The sequence below is a fragment of the Pristiophorus japonicus genome, chromosome 24 (genome assembly GCF_044704955.1).
Source record: "Pristiophorus japonicus isolate sPriJap1 chromosome 24, sPriJap1.hap1, whole genome shotgun sequence".
NCBI lineage: Eukaryota > Metazoa > Chordata > Chondrichthyes > Pristiophoridae > Pristiophorus > Pristiophorus japonicus.
The window spans coordinates 6,584,832-6,601,066 of NC_092000.1; the positions used below are offsets into that span (position 1 = coordinate 6,584,832).

The following is a 16,235-nucleotide window of genomic DNA, read 5'->3' on the forward strand; positions in this document are numbered from 1 at the left end:
CTCGCTAGAGGGACAGAAAATACGTGCAGAGAAGGAAATACGGAGAGGGTGCGGAGCAGGTGGTGAGGGGAGAATTGTTCCTGTCATCCTCGAAGCAAAACCGTTTCTTTATAATCCATTTTGATTATCACCATGCATCACGCCAGAGGAAATTTACCATCCTGTGGTCTTCAAAAACAATATCATTTGCAAAACTTATGAACATTTATGAGATTTTACCACAGCAGGGAGTAAGATTGCGATAATGTAATATTTCTGTAAATCTGCGCAACTGTGAGGACGAGTCACGAATCCCTAAATCGAAATACAAGTGGATCGAAATTCTTTGGTTTTAAACTATACCAGAACAAAAAGCATGACACTCGACTCGTGTCAATCGTTCCTCTTAGCTTCAATGTCAAATGAGGTTTTAAGAACTTTATTGTCAAAATATGTCGTGATTTTTCTCTAAAGAAATCCAATTTCTTATGGATCAGCGCATCCCTGGATTTTCAAACTCTACAATTTCAAACTTAGGATCTGATTTCTTTCCTTGCTCGCGCGTCTGACCTGTGAATGCACAACCATTTAAAGTAACAGTTTTTAAAAAGAAAACATAGTTTGTTCATGTGGAAGAGACAAGGAGATTCAGAGGTGCGGAAGATTGAGAGGAGAAAGACAAGAGAAATATTGGAGGGAGAGAAGATTAAATACTGGAGGGGAGGGAAATACCGGAGAGAGAGAGAGAAAGAGATATTAGCAAGAGAAGAGAGGAGATGTTGAGGAGAGAGAAATGCTGGAGAGAGAGAGAGAGATTTCAGCAAGATAACAAAATATTGAGGAGAAATAAATGCTGGTGCGAGAGAAGGATATATTAGCAAAATAAGAGAAATATTGAGGAGGAAGAAATATTGGAGAGAGAGAAGGAGATATTAACAAGAGAAGAGAAATATTGAGGAGAGAAATATTGGAGAGAGAGAAGGAGACATTAGCAAGAGAAGAGAGACATTGAAGGGAGAAAAATGCTGGAGAGAGAGAAGGATATATTAGCAAAATAAGAGAAATATTGAGGAGGAAGAAATATTGGAGAGAGAGAAGGAGATATTAGCAAGAGAAGAGAAATACTGAGGAGAGAAATATTGGAGAGAGAGAGAAATATCAGCAAGATGGAGAAAAAGAAATATTGGAGAGAGAGAGAGAACAAATACTGGGGGAGAGAGAAAACGTACAGGAGAGAGAGAATGAGAAGAGAGACATACTGGAGAGAGAGAAAGACCAGAGAGGAGAGAGACAAGAGCAATACTCGAGAAAGAGAAAATACCAGAGACAGAGCAAAGACTGGGGAAATGGAGACTAGCTACATTGAATTGAGAAGGACAGGAAGAAATTAAAGATAGAGAGAGGGCGATCAGGAAAAAAATAAAGGGAAAACGGAGCAGAAAGGAAGGAAGAACTCATGGAGGAAGAAAGGATAAAGGGGAAAACGTGAGGAGGAAAATGAAGAATAGAGGGAGAGAACGAGAGAGGGAGAAATAAACTGAGAGGGAGTTAAATCGCCACAGACTGACTGACTGATCCATCAGAGAGACACAGACAGATAGAAACTGGATGCTGCTGTCCTTTTAAAGGCACAAAATATGATTATTTTTGGAAAGTTAAGCGATGTTAACACTGTAATGAAAAGCCTAGTGCTACCTCGTTACCCAGAATAAACCAGAGGGCTTTCTGCATCGGCATTAGACAGCGACTTCACTTCCTGGATACTGCACAAAATACAGAACCAGGGCAACTTTCAGATTAAAAAATATATAGCTATATCTTCACGCAAGGAAAAATATATAGCAAACATTGAATAATGCGAACGCGAGGAATCTTTATGCCTTTCTGGGGTACGATTTTAAACACTGAAATGCGCACAGTGTTTTAGGGAATTATAAGCATACATAATTAGGAGAGGTTGCTCAAAAATCAAACATTACCAGTTCTGTTTTGAGCACGGATGGTTTTGATAATGTTACGGACTTTTAACGTCAAGCAATGCATAAAACTTTTTTAAAACAGGTCTAGATATTTAGGATTCAGGAATTGCACACTCACTATTTTTTGGGTATTCCCCGACGAACTTAGTTTGGTGCCATTGAGTCCCACCAGAGTGGGCAAGGTCTGAGACATCCAGTTAGTCACCATGGCCATAGTGCTGAGCACAGCTCCAATTTTCAATAAGGGGACGCTCATCCTGACCCCGTCTTCATTCCCTCTGGCCTCGCTGCCCGACTACCGCTCCTGCACGCGATGGCCCCCCCCTCAGTACCAGCCTGGCTGAGTCGTCACATCGATGCAGCCTTCGAGGTCCCTGATAGCATCCAAACAAACCAGCCCCGAACACATCACATCTCTCTCTCTCTCTCTCTCGCTCTCTCGCACACACACACAGTGCTCACAGACCTGACGTCAGCCTCAACAGGCAAGAGGCGAGAGAAAACAAGAGAGATCTGATCTGAAAGGGGGGGGGGGGGGTGTTGGTGGGAAGGAGGGGGGGGGGTTAACACTTTGAGTTCTGGCCAGTACTGTATTGCACAAATATTGCTGGGAACAATCTCTGTTGGGTGATTAAGCCAGAAATATTCCCTGACTGGAAAAAAAAATAGAAGGAATCTTTGCTGCTGCAGACTTTTAAATGACACCATGGCTACAGGATTAACATCATGAGGGACAGGTCACACAGAATGAGCTTGTATTCCCTCGACTGTCGAAGATTAAGAGGTGATAAGCTAATTGAGGTGTTTAAGATGATTAATGGACTGGAGAGGGGAGATAGAGAGAAAATATTCCCTCTGGTGGGGAAATCAAGGGGCATCACCTTAAAATCAGAGCCAGGCCGTTCGGGGGCAATGTCAGGTAACACTCCATCACACAAAGGGGTAGTGGGAATCTGCAACTCTCTCTCCCTCAAATAGCTGGGATTCAACCGAAACTGTCAAAACTGTGATTGATAGTGTTATGTCTTGAATAAAGAGTCAGACTAGATACGGCAAGCAAAGTAAGGTGTGACTGTCGTCCTTTATTACAGATCTCAGAGTGCCTCTCCAGCCTGTGAGGCCTCTTTATGTACAGGTGCTCACAAGGGATTGTGGGCTCCCTTGGGACTTCAGGGGTTAAGCCCTCTGGTGGTTAGACATGGGATTTACAGGTTTACATACATAACAACACTCCTGCCAAAAGTCAATCGTGTAACTATTTACAATGTGAGTCGATCTGGGGCCTTCCTTTCCCTGGTTGATCGTCTCGGTGCAAATGCTGGTTTTGGTGAGTTGTTTGTTGGGCCCTCGCTGTGCCTTGCTGGGCTGCTGGGGGTGTGGTGAGTCCTGCTGGGCTGCTGTGGGTGATGGGTTCTGCTTCGTGGTCAACCGCTGAGTCGGTTGCCACTGGTGTGTGTGTTGGGGGGGTCGATAAAGGTGGAGTCTATTGTGGGCTGCTCTGGATAGTCCGTAAATCTGAGTTTGGTTTGGTCCAAGTGTTCCCTGCAGGTGAGTCCATTTGAGAGTTTGACCACAAACACCCTACTCCCCTCTTTGGCCAAAACAGTGCCAGGATGCCACTTGGGACCTTGTCCATAGTTCAACACAAATACAGGATCATTTATCTCAATTTCGCGTGACACATTTGCGCGATCATGATATGTATTCTGTTGAAGCCGCCTGCTCTCTACCTGTTCGTGTAGATCAGGGCGGACTAATGAGAGCCATGTCTTAAGTGCCCCTTTCATGAGCAGTTCAGCGGGAGGGACCCCAGTGAGCGAGTGGGGTCTTATGCAGTAACTAAGCAGGACACGGGATAGGCGAGTCTGCAGTGAGCCTTCAGTTACCCTCTTCAAGCTCTGCTTGATTGCTTGCACTGCTCGTTCAGCCTGACCATTGGACGCTGGTTTAAACGGGGCAGATGTGACATGTTTGATCCCATTGCGGGACATGAACTCCTTGAACTCGGCACTGGTAAAGCACGGCCCATTGTCACTCACAAGGACATCAGGCAGGCCGTGTGTGGCAAACATGGCCCGCAGGCTTTCAATGGTGGCAGTGGACGTGCTTGCCGACATTATCTCACATTCAATCCATTTGGAGTAGGCATCTACGACCACAAGGAACATTTTTCCCAAGAATGGGCCTGCATAGTCGACATGGACCCTGGACCACGGTTTGGAGGGCCAAGACCATAAACTTAGTGGCGCCTCCCTGGGTGCATTGCTTAACTGTGAACATGTGTTACATTTGTGCACGCAGGACCCTAAATCTGCATCGATACCGGGCCACCACACGTGGGATCTGGCTATCGCTTTCATCATTACGATGCCTGGGTGGGTGCTGTGGAGATCACTGATGAAAGTGTCTCTGCCCTTTTTTGGCACCACTACCCGATTACCCCATAGGAGGCAGTCTGCCTGTATTCCCATTTCATCTCTGCGCCGCAGGTACGGCTTTATTTCTTCCTGCATCTCTAACGGGACACGAGATCAACTCCCGTGGAGCACACAGTTTTTTTACTAGGACAGTAAGGGGTCCTGGCTTGTCCAGGTTCGAATCTGTCGGGCGGTAACAGGTGATTGCTCACTCTCGAATGCTTCCATTACCATGACTAAATCTGCGGGCTGTGCCATCTCCACCCCTGTGATGGGCAATGGCAGCCCACTGAGAGCATCGGCTCAGTTTTCTGTGCCTGGCCTGTGGCGGATGGTATAGCTGTATGTGGACAACGTGAGCGCCCATCTCTGGATGCGGGCCGATGCATTCGTATTTATTCCCTTACTTTCAGAAAAGAGGGAAATAAGCAGCTTATGGTCGGTTTCCAATTCAAATTTGAGCCCAAGCAGATATTGATGCATTTTCTTTACCCCGTGAACACACGCTAACGCTTTTTTTCCGATCATTCTGTAGGCTCTCTCAGCCTTAGACAGACTTCTGGATGCATAAGCAACCGGTTGCAATTTCCCAGATTCATTAACTTGTTGCAATACACACCCGACACCGTATGACGACGCATCACATGCTAGTACCAAACTTTACACGGATCGTAAAACACAAGCAATTTGTTTGAACATAACAGCTTCCTACCTTTCTCAAAGGCATTTTCTTGGCTTTTACCCCATACCCATTCATCTCCTTTGTGCAGTAAAGAGTGCAGGGGTTCTAGCAGTGTGCTAAGGCCCGGTAAGAAGTTACCAAAGTAGTTCAGGAGTCCTAGAAACGACCACAGCTCCGTCACGTTCTGTTGTCTCGGTGTGTTCTCGATTGCCTCCGTCTTCGAATCGGTGGGCCTGACACCGTCTGCCGCGATTCTTCTCCCCAGGAACTCCATTTCAGGCGCCAGGAAAACGCACTTCGAGCGTTTGAGCCCCACATGATTGAGCCGACTAAGAACCTCCTCCAGGTTCTGCAGATGCTCAACGGTGTCCCAAACTGTAACCAAGATGTCGTCCTGAAAGACCACGGTGCGCGGGACTGACTTCAGCAAGCTTTCCATGTTCCTCTGGAATATCGCCACGGCCAATCGAATCCCAAACGGGCATCTGTTGTAAATGAAGAGACCTTTGTGCGTGTTGATGCAGGTGAGGCCTTTCGATGATTCCTCCAGCTCCTGCATTATGTAGGCCGAGGTCAAGTCCAGCTTCGTGAATGTTTTCCCTCCCGCCAGCATCGCAAATAGGTCGTCTGTCTTCGGTAGTGGGTATTGATCCTGCAGTGAGAAACGATTGATAGTTACTTTGTCATCACCGCAGATTCTGATGGTGCCGTCTCCCTTGAGGACTGGAACAATCGGACTGGCCCAGTCATTGAATTCGATCGGCGAAATTATACCCTCTCATTGCAGCCGGTCCAGTTCGATCTCCACCCTCTCTCTCATCATGTAAGGTACTGCTCTCGCCTTGTGATGGATGGGTCACGCCCCTGGAATCAAATGGATCTGCACTTTTGCTCCCTGGAACTTCCCGATGCCTGGTTCGAACAGCGAGGGGAACTTGTTTAGGACCTGGGCACATGAGGTATCGTCGACGGATGACGTCCCAGTTCCAGCGTATCTTTCCCAGCCAGCTCCTGCCAAACAGTGTGAGGCCATCGCCCGGTACCACCCAGAGTAGCACTGTTGATTGAGTTCCTTTGTGTATGTTCTCAGTTTAGTACGAATGGGAGTCAGGACTGGCCTTGAAGCCTTACTGCACTACAATTTATCAAAAGTCTTTTTGCTCATTATGGACTGGCTTGTGCCTGTGTCCAGCTCCGTGGACACGGGGAGTCCATTTAATTCAACCTTCAGCATTATCGGGGGACACTTTGTGGTAAATGTCTGCACCCCATATATCCCTCTGCCTCTTCGGTCTGAGGCTCTGGTTTGTCGTGATCCACCGTGGATCTGTCCTCCTCTGCAACATGGTGATTTGCAGGATTAGCAGGGTTTGCAGCTCGCCTGCACATACGTTGGAGGTGTCCCATTGTTACACAGCCCTTACAAACGTATCCTTTGAAGCGACATGAATGGAAACGATGATCACCCCGCAGCGCCAACAAGGTGTTAATGGCCTTGTATTCACCACCTTTGTTGGTGGACTCTGAGTCATCTGCGGACCTGCAGCTGCAGGCGTGTAAGTCCTGCCCTGTACATTTCGATTTGAAAACAACGTTACTTTGTTCACAGTACTTGTAACAGCTCTCGTGTGCTGAGAGATTTGTTTGGTATTGTCACTGGTGGCGATGAATGCCTGGGCTATTGCTATGGCTTTACTCAAGGTTGGGGTCTCTACAGTCAAAGGTTTGTGAAGTATAACTTCATGGCCAATGCCAAGTACAAAGAAGTCCCTGAGCATGTGCTCCAAGTGTCCTTCAAATTTGCAATGTCCTGCAAGGCACCTTAGCTCAGCGCCGTAGCTCGCCACTTCCTGGCCTTCAGACCTCGTGTGCGTGTAGAACTGATAGCTCACCATCAGAACGCTTTCCTTCGGGTTTAGATGCTCCCGGACCAGTGTGCACAACTCATCGTACGACTTGTCTGTGGGTTACCCTGGAGCGAGCAGATTTTTCATGAGGCCATAATTGGTTTGCCGTAAACGGTGAGGAGAATCGGCATTCGTTTGGCAGTGTTCGCTTCTCCTTCCAGCTCGTTGGCCACGAAGTATTGGTCGAGCCGCTACACGAAGGTTTCCCAATCATCTCCCTCTGAAAATTTCTCCAGGATGCCCACGGTTCTCTGCATTGTTGCGGTAGGGTTCATCATCTGTATCTCGTCGCCAGTTGTTGTGTCTTGAATAAAGAGTCAGACTAGATACTGCAAGCTCAAAGTAAGGTGTGACCGTAGTCCTATATTACAGATCTGAGAGTGCCTCTCCAGCCTGTGAGGCCTCCTTATATACAGGTGCTCCCAAGGGATTGTGGGATCCCTTGGGACTCCAAGGGATAAGCCCTCTGGTGGTTAGACATGGTATTTACAGGTTTACAGACATAACAGATAGATTATTGTTAGGTAAGGGTATTAAGGGATACGGAACCAAGGCAAGCAGATGCAGTTAAGTTGTAGATCAGCCGTGATCTAATTGGATGGCAGGACGAGCAATTAGGGATGGGCAATAAATGCTGGCCTTGCCAGCGACGCTCCCATCCCGGAATTAATTAAAAGAAACAGGGTCGAGGGGCTGAATGGCCGCCTCCTCCAGTTCCTATCTTCCAAAATTAAAGCAGGAGGTTTCGTAAAACTAGGAGGCACCACATTCTCCACCCATCCTAAAGTCAGGACTCAAATTAGGGCTGACAGGAAGCACCAGCTCCCCACTATCTCGCTCGTGCCTACACTGTGTGAGCCTAAACAGTATTGGCTCGCTATTCCCCTGCAGAAGGCCTCACAATGCAGAGCAATACGGTCACATGCTCATGGGTACACCTGCCACACACACACTCACACACACACTCACACAAAGACACACACACACACACACAGACACACACACTCTCACACACACACACACACGCACTCACACACACTCACTCATGTACACACAATTGCACACACACTCACAAACACACACTCAAACACTCACACACACACACTCACACATACACTCACACTCGCATACACTCAGACACATACACTCATACACACACACACCCATACACAGACTCACACACACACACTCACACACTCACACACACTCACACACAGACACACATTCACACACAGACATACACTCACACTCACACACTCACACACACACACACAGACACACAAACTCACACACAGACACACACTCACACACACTCACAACCGCACACACTCACATACACACTCACGCTCACACCCACACACACTCACACTCACACAAACTCAACCACACACACGCCCACACGCACACACTCACACACACGCATACACATTCACGCTCACACCCACACACACTCTCTCTTTCTCACACATGCAAACACACTCACACCCACACTCACACTCACACACACACACACATACACACTCACACTCACTCAATCACTCACGCACACACACATACTCACACACACACTCACACTCGCGCACACACATACTCACACACATTCACAAACTCACACACATACACACTCTCACACACACACACACACACTCACCCACACACACTCACACACATACACACTCTCACACACACACTCACACACACACACTCACACACACTCACACACACACACACAACACCTACCCACCCAATACCCACACTCAGACGCACTCAACATTCTGGCCAGTATTTCTCCCTCAACCAACATCACAAAAAAAAACAGATTATCTGGTCATTATCACACTGCTGTTTGTGGGAGCTTGCTGTGTGCAAATTGACTGCCGTGTTTCGCACATTACAACAGTGACTACACTCCAAAAGTGCTTCATTGGCTGTAAAGCGCTTTGAGACATTCTGACGTCATGAATGGCGCTATAGAAATGTAAGTCTTTCTTTTCTTTATTCGCTCAGACCCAACATCCACAATAGACACACAACGGGCATCCATACACGTAAACCTAACCCCACACACTCACACACACCATTGATGACCACATACTAGGGATGCTAACTCTGGTTTGATGTATTCCTGACGTTTGTTCTCGTGACATTTGACCACATGACATTCGATCAGGTGACACCTGATCATGTGACATCCGATCACATGATATCCGATCACATGACATTTAATCAATGGAGCAGTCCATGCCCGCATGCAGCAAGACCTGGACGAAATTCAGGCTTGGGGTTGATAAGTGGCAAGTAACATTCGTGCCACACAAGTGCCAGGCGATGACTATCTCCAACAAGCGAGAGTCTAACCACCGCCCCTTGACATTCAACGGCATTACCATCACCGAATCCCCCACCATCAACATCCTGGGGGTCACCATTGACCAGAAACTTAACTGGACCAGCTGCATAAATACTCGTCGCTGGGTCACAATCCTGGAACTCCCTCCCTAACAGCACTGTGGGAGCACCTTCACCACACAGACTGCAGCGGTTCAAGAAGGCGGCTCACCACCACCTTCTCAAGGGGCAATTAGGGAGGGGCAATAAATGCCGGCCTTGCCAGCGACGCCCACATCCCAGGAACTAATCATTTTTAACAATGTGACATTTGACCTGATCTCGTGATATCTGATTGTGTGACATTTGATGACTGTTTGCAAATGTTATTCACGTTAAATGAATGCCTGTGTTACCAAGTCCCGGATAAAATATTTGACATTTTGCTTTTATACTGAAATAAATAACATAATTTATAAATCAAAGAAAGAACACAAAAGCATAGAAAGATTTAAGGATAAGTAATGTTCAAATAAAACCTACTGCTGTGATGTTTCAACAATATCGACTGCATTGAGAGACACCGAGAGAATCTCACTGATTCAATTAAAACACCCGCGATATAAGTTACTTCAAACTAAAGTTTTCATACAATTTTATGACTTTTTAACAATACACAGCAAGTTATAAAATGAAAAAAGGACTTGCATTTATATAGCGCCTTTCATGACCACCGGACGTCCCAAAGCGCTTTACAGCCAATGAAGTACTTTTGGAGTGTAGTCACTGTTGTGATGCAGGAAATGATAAAACTAATAAAGAACACCAAAACCAAACCGACTTGAACTCACTGGCTCCCACACTGCACCGCTGGGGCCCAGCGTCAGGGAGGTAAGGCTCAGACAACAGAAAGGCTGCTTGATCCCGGAATAAAACACATTGTACAGCGGCACGCACCACACCTCATGAATACTCCCTCCCCCAGTGTGTACCTCCCTCTCTCTCTCCCCAGTGTGTGCCTTCCTCTCTCTCTCCCTCTCCGCAGTGTGTGCCTCACTCTCTCTCTCTATCTCTCTCTCTCTCCCCAGTGTGTGCCTCCCTCTCTCTCTCCCCAGTGTGTGTTACTCCCTCCCTCCTGTAATAGAGCTCCCCATAGTGGACGACTGTAGTAATGCAACTACTGATGTAAATACACAAAGGCGCCTGTGGCAAGTCACATGATGACAGTTTCTGTGTAGAGCCATTTTGTGAGTGCCTCTGTTAGTGATGTCGTGATTAGATCGCACCTTCCACCCCCAGTGTGTGTTTCTCTCCCCTACCCCCAGTCTCTCTCCCCGACCCCCAGCCCCCAGTCGCTCTCTCTCCCCCGCACAGTGTGTGTCTCTCTCTCTCTCTCCCCCGCACAGTGTGTGTCTCTCTCTCGCCCCCAGCCCCCAGTCGCTCTCTCTCGCCCCCAGCCCCCAGTCGCTCTCTCTCCCCCCCCAGCCCCCAGTCGCTCTCTCTCCCCCACAGTGTGTGTCTCTCTCTCTCTCCCCCCCAGCCCCCAGTCGCTCTCTCTCCCCCCCAGCCCCCTGTTGATCTCTCTCCCCCCCAGCCCCCAGTCGATCTCTCCCCCCCCAGCCCCCTGTTGATCTCTCTCCCCCCCAGCCCCCAATCGCTCTCTCTCCCCCCCCAGCCCCCAGTCGCTCTCTCTCCCCCCCCAGCCCCCAGTCGCTCTCTCTCCCCCCCCAGCCCCCAATCGCTCTCTCTCCCCCCCCAGCCCCCAATCGCTCTCTCTCCCCCCCCAGCCCCCAGTCACTCTCTCTCCCCCCCAGCCCCCAATCGCTCTCTCTCCCCCCCAGCCCCCAGTCGCTCTCTCTCCCCCCCAGCCCCCAATCGCTCTCTCTCCCCCCCAGCCCCCAGTCGATCTCCCCCCCAGCCCCCAATCGCTCTCTCTCCCCCCCCAGCCCCCAGTCGCTCTCTCTCCCCCCCAGCCCCCAGTCGCTCTCTCTCCTCCCCCACAGTGTGTGTGTCTCTCTCTCTCTCTCCCCCCCAACCCCCAGTTGCTCTCTCCCCCCCCCCCACAGTGTGTGTCTCTCTCTCTCTCTCCCCCCCAGCCCCCAGTTGCTCTCTCTCCCCCCCCCCCCACAGTGTGTGTGTCTCTCTCTCTCTCCTCCCCAGCCCCCAGTTGCTCTCTCTCCCCCCCCACAGTGTGTGTCTCTCTCTCTCTCCCCCCCCCAGCCCCCAGTTGCTCTCTCCCCCCCCCCCCACAGTGTGTGTCTCTCTCTCTCTCTCCTCCCCAGCCCCCAGTTGCTCTCTCTCCCCCCACAGTGTGTGTCTCTCTCTCTCTCCCCCCCCAGCCCCCAGTTGCTCTCTCTCCCCCCCAGCCCCCAGTTGCTCTCTCTCCCCCGCACAGTGTGTGTCTCTCTCTCTCCCCCCCCCACCCCCCCCGAGCCCCCAGTTGCACTCTCGGAACACACAGACTTTCATGGGCCCCGATATTGCCAACCTCACAACCAGCAACAAAGAGGTACGCCTGGAACAGCAGGGAGGCCAGCGTGGGTCAGACAATGCGTTTGGTTGCACACCACGACAGCTGGGTACTGCGCTATTCCGAGCCACGCGTACAATGACTGTTTCTTCCCAGTTGCCAACAGCAACATTCGGGAGACGAATCGGCCATTCCGGTCGACCCCTCCCAAAGCAAGAGGGTTGGGAACCCCAACACACACAGTGTGCACCCTCTCAATGTACACGCACGACAACAGCAACTTGAATTTATATAGCGCCTTTAATGTAATAAAACGTCCCAAGGCGCTTCACAAGAGCATAATCAAACATAATTCGACAATGAGCCACAGCAGGGGATAGTAGGGCAGGTGACCAAAAGCTGGGTCAAAGAGGGAGGTTTTAAGGAGTGAATTTAAAGGAGGAGAGAGAGGTAGAGAGGCGGAGAGGTTTAGGGAGGGAGTTCCAGAGCTTGGGGCCCAGGCAGCTGAAGGCACGGCCACCGATGGTGGAGCGATTATAATCAGGGATGTGTAAGAGAGCAGAATTACAGGAGCACAGACATCTCGGGGGGGTTGTGGGGTTAGAGGAGATTACAGAGATAGGGAGGGGGCGAGGGCCATGGAGGGGTTTGAAAACAAGGATGAGAATTTTGAAATCGAGGTGTTGCCGGACCGGGAGCCAATGTCGGTCAGCGAGCACAGGGGGTGATGGGTGAGCGGGACTCGGTGCGAGTTAGGACACGGGGCAGTGAGCACAGGGGGTGATGGGTGAGGGGGACTCGGTGTGAGTTAGGACACGGGGCAGCGAGCACAGGGGGTGATGGGTGAGCGGGACTCGGTGCGAGTTAGGACGCGGGGCAGCGAGCACAGGGGATGATGGGTGAGCGGGACTTGGTGCGAGTTAGGACATGGGTCAGCGAGCACAGGGGGTGATGGGTGAGCGGGACTTGGTGGGAGTTAGGACACGGGGCAACGGGCACAGAGGGTGATGGGTGAGCGGGACTTGGTGCATGTTAGGACACGGGGCAGCGAGCACAGTGGGTGATGGATGAGCGGGACCCGGTGCGAGTTAGGACACGGGGCAGCGAGCACAGCGGGTGATGGGTGAGTGGGACTCGGTGCAAGTTAGGACACGGGTCAGCGAGCACAGGGGGTGATGGGTGAGTGGGACTTGGTGCGAGTTAGGACACGGGGCAGCGAGCACAGCGGAGTGATGGGTGAGCGGGACTTGGTGCGAGTTAGGACACCGGTCAGCGAGCACAGTGGGTGATGGGTGAGCGGGACTCGGTGTGAGTTAGGACACGGGGCAGTGAGCACAGTGGGTGATGGGTGAGCGGGACTCGGTGCGAGTTAGGACACAGGGCAGCTGAGTTTTGGATCACGTCTCGTTTTCATAGGGTAGAATGTGGGAGGCCTGCCAGGAGTGCATTGGGATCATCAGGGCTCAAGGTAACCAAGACACGGATGTGGGCTTTAGCAGCAGATGAGCTGAGGCAACGAGTCAGAATTACAGAGAATGTACGGCACAGACACAGACCATTCGGCACATGACTCCGTGCCGGTGTTTATGTTCCAAACCAGCCCCCTCCCACCCTTCCTCATCTCACCCCATCAACACATCCTTCTATTCCTTTCTCCCTCACGTGTTTATCCAGCTTCCCCTTAAATGCATCGATACTATTCGCCTCAATCCCTCCCTGTGGCAGTGAGTTCCACATTCTCACCAATCTCTGAGTAAAGAAGTTTCTCCTGAATTCCCCATTGGATTTCTTGGTGACTATCTTATATTGATAGCCCCTAGTTCTGGTCTCCACTATTGTGTATCTGTAGAGCATGCACTCCCATGGTCCGCCACCAGGGAGCGCATCTCCTGAAATCCCAAGGGATCCCAGAATCCCTTGGGAGCACTCTATATAAGCCGGCCCCTAAGGCCTGTTCCTCACTCTGGAGTGTCTTAATAAAGACTGAGGTCACTGTTACTTTAACCTCCCTGTGTGCAGTCTCATCTGAGTTAGGAACACAATAACTGGCGACGAATATACGAATCCAACGCAAAGATGCAGCAAACTGTGGGCATCCTGGAGAAGTTCTTGGAGGGTGAGGACTGGGAAGCCTATGTCGAATGGCTAGACCAATACTTTGTAGCCAACGAGCTGGACGGAGAAGGAAGCGCTGCAAAAAGGAGAGCGGTCCTACTCACGGTTTGCGGGGCACCGACCTACAGCCTCATGAAGAATCTTCTGGCTCCAGTGAAACCCACAGATAATTCATATGAGGAGCTGTGTACACTGGTTCGGGAGCATCTTAACCCGAGGGAGAGCGTGCTGATGGCGAGGTATCGGTTCTACATGTGCCAGCGATCTGAAGATCAGGAAGTGGCGAGCTACGTCGCCGAGCTAAGGTGACTTGCAGGACAATGTGAGTTTGATGGCTACCTGGAGCAGATGCTTAGAGACTGTTTTTTGCCGGGCATTGGCCACGAGACCATCCTACGAAAAGTTTGGACTGCAGAGACACTGACCCTCAGTAACGCCATTGTGATAGCACAGGCATTTGTGTCCACCAGTGATAACACCAAACAAATCTCTCAGCACAGAAGTGCTAGCAATGTTCATAAATTAACTGGAACTGTGTTTGCGAGCAGAAATGTACAGGGCAGAAACATTGAGTCTGCAACTGCCAGCAGGCCTCAGGTGGCCCAGATGACTCAGAGTCCGCAACAAAGGATGAATGCAAGGCATTTCACACCTTGTTGGCGTTGTGGAGGCTTCCATTCAGCCTATTCATGCAGCTTCAAAGGGTATGTTTGCAAGAGCTGTGGAACAATGGGGCACTTCCAACGAGCTTGCAGATGAGCTGCAAGCTCTGCAAAACCTGCTAACCACCAGGAGGCAGAGGAAGATCTGCCTATGGTGGATCAAAGCAATTTCGAGCCTCAGAGAGAGGAGGCAGATGCTGAAGTACAAGGGGTGCACACATTTTCGATGAAATGCCCACCTATAATGCTAAACGTAAAATTGAATGGCTTACCCGTAGCCATGGAACTGGACACTGGTGCTAACCAATCCGTTATGAGTAAAAAGATGTTTGAGAAACTGTGGTGCAACAAGGCACTCAGACCAACCCTGAGCCCCATCCACACGAAACTGAGAACGTACACCAAAGAGCTTATCACTGTCCTGGGCAGCGCCATGGTCAAGGTCACCTACCAGGGCACGATGCACGAACTGCCACTCTGGATTGTCCCGGGCGATGGCCCCACACTGCTTGGAAGGAGCTGGCTGGGCAAAATCCGCTGGAACTGGGATGACATCCGAGCGCTATCACATGTCGATGAGGCCTCATGTCCCCAGGTTCTTAACAAATTTCCTCCCCTTTTTGAGCCAGGCATTGGAAACTTTTCCGGGGCGAAGGTACGGATCCACTTGGTCCCAGAGGCATGACCCATTTACCACAAGGCGCGAGTGGCACCTCACATGATGAGGGAGAGAGTGGAAATCGAGCTGGACAGGCTGCAACGCGAGGGCATCATCTCCCCAGTGGAATTCAGCGAGTGGGCCAGCCCGATTGTTCCAGTACTCAAAAGTGATGGCGCGGTCAGGATTTGTGGCGATTATAAAGTAACTATTAATCATTTCTCGCTACAGGACCAATACCCGCTACCTAAGGCAGACGACCTATTTGCGGCGCTGGCAAGAGGCAAGACGTTCACCAAGCTTGACCTGACTTCAGCCTACATGATGCAGGAGCTGGAGGAGTCTTCGAAGGGCCTCACCTGCATCAACACGCACAAGGGACTGTTCATCTACAACAGATGCCCGTTTGTAATTCGGTCGGCTACAGCGATCTTCCAGAGAAACATGGAGAGCCTACTCAAGTCGGTATCACGCACAGTGGTTTTTCAGGACGACATATTGGTCACGAGTCGGGACACCGTCGAGCACCTACAAAACCTGGAGGAGGTCCTCCAGGGCTGCGGCTGAAGAGGTCGAAATGCGTCTTCATGTCAACAGAAGTGGAGTTTTTGGGGAGAAAGATCACGGCGGACTGCATTCGGTCCACAGACGCCAAGACAGAGGCTATTAGGAACGCGCCCAGGCCACAGAACATCACGGAGCTGCGGTCGTTCCTGGGACTCCTCAACTATTTTGGTAACATCCTACCGGGGTTAAGCACCCTCTTAGAGCCCCTACATGTGTTATTGCGTAAAGGTGAGAACTGGGTATGGGGAAAAAAAACAAGTAATTGCTTTTGAGAAAGCCAGAAACATTTTATGCTCCAACAAGCTGCTTGTATCATATAACCCGTGTAAAAGACTTGTGCTAGCATGTGATGTGTCATCGTACGGAGTCGGGTGTGTATTACAACAAGCTAACATTGCGGGGAAGTTGCAACCTGTCGCCTATGCCTACAGGAGCTTGTCTAAGGCCGAGAGGTCCTACAGCATGATTGAT

At 50.3% G+C, this 16,235-nt stretch overlaps 1 protein-coding gene across 2 annotated transcripts in view; it reads right to left on the minus strand.

The window, feature by feature from the left end:
- Positions 1-16,235, minus strand: part of olfm2a (olfactomedin 2a) — a 420,885-nt gene that overhangs the window by 206,029 nt on the left and 198,621 nt on the right. Inside the window, exon 1 of one of the 2 annotated variants that reach the window (XM_070867014.1) lies at positions 2,103-2,214. The exons of the other annotated variant lie outside the window; for it this stretch is intronic. Within the exon in view, the coding sequence (XP_070723115.1) occupies positions 2,103-2,214 (112 nt within the window). Of the gene's footprint in view, positions 1-2,102; positions 2,215-16,235 lie in introns of those variants that run through there. 2 annotated transcript variants of the gene reach the window in all.